Source organism: Clinocottus analis, unplaced genomic scaffold, assembly GCF_023055335.1.
Source record: "Clinocottus analis isolate CAN_PGR_092001 unplaced genomic scaffold, fCliAna1.0.p SCAF_60, whole genome shotgun sequence".
NCBI classification, from domain to species: Eukaryota; Metazoa; Chordata; class Actinopteri; order Perciformes; family Cottidae; genus Clinocottus; species Clinocottus analis.
The window spans coordinates 345001-350000 of NW_027176219.1; the positions used below are offsets into that span (position 1 = coordinate 345001).

General features: G+C 43.5%; 1 protein-coding gene across 2 annotated transcripts in view; it reads left to right on the top strand.

The window, feature by feature from the left end:
* llgl2 (LLGL scribble cell polarity complex component 2) overlaps positions 1-5000 on the top strand; it is a 29996-nt gene that overhangs the window by 15042 nt on the left and 9954 nt on the right. For both annotated transcript variants that reach the window (XM_068604080.1, XM_068604079.1), the window contains 5 exons: positions 149-303; positions 2335-2546; positions 2998-3065; positions 3156-3309; positions 4697-4801. In XM_068604080.1, coding sequence (XP_068460181.1) covers positions 149-303; positions 2335-2546; positions 2998-3065; positions 3156-3309; positions 4697-4801 — 694 coding nt within the window. The remainder of the gene's footprint in view (positions 1-148; positions 304-2334; positions 2547-2997; positions 3066-3155; positions 3310-4696; positions 4802-5000) is intronic.

The window sequence follows — 5000 nt, forward strand, 5'->3', positions numbered from 1 at the left end:
TTATTCCAATTCATTTATTTGTCCCTCCCTCAGTGAAAGTCTAACGTCCTCACTGTTATAATGTTTAACTTTTTCCCAGATGTGTTACACAACCTATTACACATTAATCTCTGAGCAAACTTGAACTAAACTTGTGTGTGTACACTAGGCCTCCATTCCTGCTGTTCAGCGGTGGTATGCCCAGGGCCAGTTACGGGGACAGACACTGCATCACAGTGATCCACAATAAAACGCATGTGGCTCTGGACTTCACCTCCCGTATCATCGACTTCTTTGCCATCAGAGGCGGACCACAGCACATAGGCAGGACACACACACACTGTCCCACAGTGCACTGACATTCATTTCAGTAACCTCAACTTTCTGCAGTAATCTGATGTCTCCTTTAAAGAAAAAAAAGTGGCGTTTCAGAGCACTTGTCTTTTTTTTTTGGACAGTCCTGTTCCTGTTTTAGCTGTGCCTCCCTTCCTTCCAGCAATACGACCAGCAGTGTGTCGGTGTTTGCTCAGTGCTCCGTAAAGATTACTCTCGTACTAACGGTTTGCGGAGAAGGCTTGCTCAGATCAGTTTACTCTTATTATTTGAGCAATGGTTGAGTAAAGATCAACTGACCAACTATGGAGCCAAGACAGTCTCAATATTGGTAAATGCGCAGAGAAAGATTCACAAATGCGCAGAGAAAGATTCACAAATGCGCAGAGAAAGATTCACAAATGCGCAGAGAAAGATTCACAAATGAGCACATAGATTTACAAATGCGCATAAAGATTTGCAAATGCCCACTGAACAATTCACAAATGTATTTGATTTACAAATGCACACATGATTCACAAATACATTACAATGATTTATATAAATGTAAAATATATATATATATATATATATATATATATATATATATATATATTTCTGCATTTGTATGTATTTATTTGTGAATCGCACTGCATTTGTGGCTCTACATTTACAAGTTGCTTTTTTGAAACTCCCCTGGCATCGCTCGATTCGCAAATGTCTTTTTTCAAAATGAATCTATCCGGAGCCAATCAGATGTCGTGCTCATTTTCAACCAATGGCACGAGCACCACTCCCCCTTCCCTCCCCACTTGGCTTCATTTGCCTCGGAGAGGAGGCGTGACTTATCGTGAGCGGTTGCATTCAGATACTGTTGTGGGACTATTGATAATGTTATGAACCCAGACACAATGGAGTTTGATGTTCCAACGTTTGTGGGACTTCCACAATAATTATGAAGCAGAACTAGTGGTTATTTCTTCCATAGTCAATAGCAGAAAAGATCATTCTTTTCATTGAGAGAAGTGACGCTGATGAGCCACGCCCCCTTTGACGCGGCGCGATTATATTCGCGCCGCATTTGGTTTGAACACAGCATCAATTGCTATTAAGGGCCAGTGCAACTTCAAAAAGGAGGCCCAATACAGGTGCGGCTTGATGCTGCGCCTAACGCAGGACAGGGCATTGAAAACCCGGATGTCTGGTGTGGTCACCCTGATGTCTTGCTCAAGGACACCATTGAAATAACGACTAGTTCTGCTTCATACTTGTTGTGGAAGTCCCACAAATGTTGGAAAATCAATATCCATTGTGTCTGGGTTCATAACATTATTTGTAGTCCCACAACAGTATCTGAATGACAGCCGCTCACAATAAGCCACGCCCCCTCTCTGGCGCAAATGAAGCCACGTGGGGAGGGGTGGGGAAGGAGTGCTCATGCGATTGGTTGAAAATGAGGGCGACGTCTCCAGGTAGACTCATTTTGAAAAAAAGACAATTGTGAATCTATGTGCGCATTTGTGAATCTTTCTCTGCGCATTTACCAATATTGAGACTGTCCTAGCTCCATTACCGACCAGCCAGGAAGGGAAGCTTATGCTGTACTAAAAGGTCCGGTGGGTAGGAGGAGGAGCCACCTAGTGGTAAGGCTGTAAGTTACAACCAGTTGAAACGTCTTTCCCTGCAGCCAATGTGTGAGAGTTGGGCAGCGGGTCAGGAAGCCAAAACTGATTAGTATGCCCATTTTGCCCAAAAAATTGGCGGCCTGCTCCGTAAAGTGGACCCGTCCCTTAAGACTTTTTCTGGACCGTTTACGGTAAGCACATGAAAGCCTAATTGTATTTTCTGTAACTAAGCACAGAGTGGAGAATCTGCTTCCGTTTCCACCGGCACACGTTCGTATTGTCAAGATCATCTTCTAAAACAAAAACACATACGAGTAATACGTGTGGCCCACTACATGTAAAATTGTTTCCCAGTATTATTGAAATGAGCCCACGGCGGTTTGTATTGTAACTGTTATTGCTCTTTGTCACTTTACAGGAGACCCCAGTGCGTTGGTGGTGCTGGTAGAGGAGGAGCTGGTGGTGATTGACCTGCAGACAGACGGCTGGCCGGTCATTCAGACGCCATACCTGGTTCCCCTCCACAGCTCCGCCATCACCTGCTCCCACCACGTCTCCGCCATCCCCCTCAAGCTGTGGGAGCGAGTCCTCGCGGCCGGAGACCTGCAGAGCACGCACTACTCCAAGAAGGTATGTGCCGGGCAGAAGTTGTCTCTTTTTCTTGGCCATTGAAGTAAATTCAAAATACGAGTGAGCTCTGGCTTAGTGTTAGTGTAGATGGCCGCTACCTTTTTTAAGCCTTGTGTAAACCTGAGATAGCTTAATGAGTTTCCTTACAGGAGGTTACTTTTTCTTCAGTGACAAGTTACTTTTGATCTCATCAATGTTGGCCTTTTTATAAAAAACGCCTCCTCAATAATCTGTAACAGGGTGTTTTAAACATACACAACGCTGTCCGAAAGTACAACAAAAGTCCACAATGTGTCTGTACCTCTGCCTCATTACTCCAGACACAAAAGCCGCTCATCGTACTCGCGATGCGGCATCCAGAATAAGGACACATTCCTTCATCTCTGGTTAAACAAGATGGCATTAAATTGGTATTATTGTTAAACTTTTCATTTCCCCTCTCTCCATGCAGCCATGGCCAATAACGGGAGGCCAGAACCTGGCCCCCGATGCTCCACAGAGAGATTTGCTGCTCACAGGGTCAGTTCTCAACACTGGAAATATCTACTGGGACATCTTTCTGACCGATTTAACAATATCCTGTTTGTTTGTTTGTGTGTGTGTGTGTAGGCACGAGGATGGGGCGGTACGGTTCTGGGATGCATCCGGTGTCTGTCTGTATCCCATGTACAAGTTAAGCACAGCTGGAGTGTTCCACACAGACGCCGACCCCAATGACAATATGAACCAGGGCACTGAAGGAGAGTGGCCACCATTCAGAAAGGTGTGTGTCTGTTTCTTTGCACTAACTGCTCTTGAAGAAAAGGTGAAAAATAAATTGTGACTGAAGCATGGAAGCTGCTGGCTAATTCCTACACGACTATTCATTAAGTGGAAATCCACCGATTCTAAACATAAATATCAAAGGAGTTTGGGGGTGTAGAATCTTGTGATTCTATTTTGATTTTCAGAATAGCTATCAGATTCAACACATCCGGTGCTGGTTTCAGGGATCTGCTCCAGTTCATTGTGCGCTAATAAACGCATTGTGTCATGAAAGAGTAAAGATCAGATTTTGGAGTTTAAAAAAGAAGTGTATGTATGTATAAGTGTGTGTGTGTGTGTGTGCTGTCATATTAGCGCGTTAACGCAAACTAATTTTAACGCGTCAATTTTGTTAACGCATTTAAATTTTTCAACACCGGATATAGCTCAACCGGAAGCAAAACAATAGGCACGCCGTTTACGCCTGGAAGCTAGGCTAACGTTACGGTTTGAAATGAATGAATGGTGAGCGCGATCCGCCAAAATTAATGATAAGATGTGGTTCCCTTGACAAGACCGAAGTGGTATAAGCCATTTGTCAGTGTGAACTGAGCTATCATTGTAGCTATCCAGTCTGAAATACGACTCGATGGCCAAGCACACAGCTGATGCTAACTCTGCGCCCCCTCGTCATAGCCAGACATGAAGGGATGACTACGGACAACAAACTTACTGCACCCACAACTAAATGGGTGCTACTGCGTGTAGCCTGTTAGCGTTGTGGAGAACGAGGATCTAGCTGATATAATACGCATCACATCCAACGACAGGACCTACGAAGCCAGACTACACACACACACACACACACACACACACACACACACACACAGACACAGACACAGACACACAGACACAGAGAGGGAGGGAGGGAGGGAGCTTTATCGGCATGAATGTTGCAACAACAATATTGCTAAAGTATTAAAACACATCAGAAAAACATAGAAATATACAGATAACAACAACAATAATAATGAAACAATAAGTAATTAAAATAATATCTCTCTCTCGCTTGCGCCTTTGTTTACCTGAAATGTGCCCTTTATAATTTTATTTTGAACCGCTTGGTTTGGCAGTTGTTTTTCAAACAAATAAAACATTTTCATGAAGCAAGCCAATTCACTTTTTCATGTTAAGAGCATTAAAATGAAAAAGAAAATGCCATTAATCGCGAGTTAACTATGAAAAAAATGCCATTAATCGCAATTGAATATTTGAATTACTTGACAGCACTAGTGGGTGTATGTATGTATATATGTGTGTGTATAATTGCTCCTAATTTGTGTAGAAGTACAATGCAAAATTGCTGGCATAGCAACCGTTTATGACCTTCTATTTTTTCCCCCCAGGTCGGCTGTTTTGACCCCTATAGCGACGACCCACGGCTCGGCATTCAGAAGATCCACCTATGCAAATACAGCGGTTATCTGACTGTGGCTGGCACAGCTGGACAGGTGGGAGGGCTGTCGCACAGCTGCTATTACTACGTCTCGCACTTCTCTTTGCGTTCCTAAAGACTGAGCATAGTGTCTGGAAAAAGAAATAATTACAACATTGATGCACATCAAGTGCTCCCCTAGTTGGAAGGATAATTCTGTTTTATTGCAACAGGAATCTGTTTTTCATAGTTTGAACCATCATTCCTATCCGCTA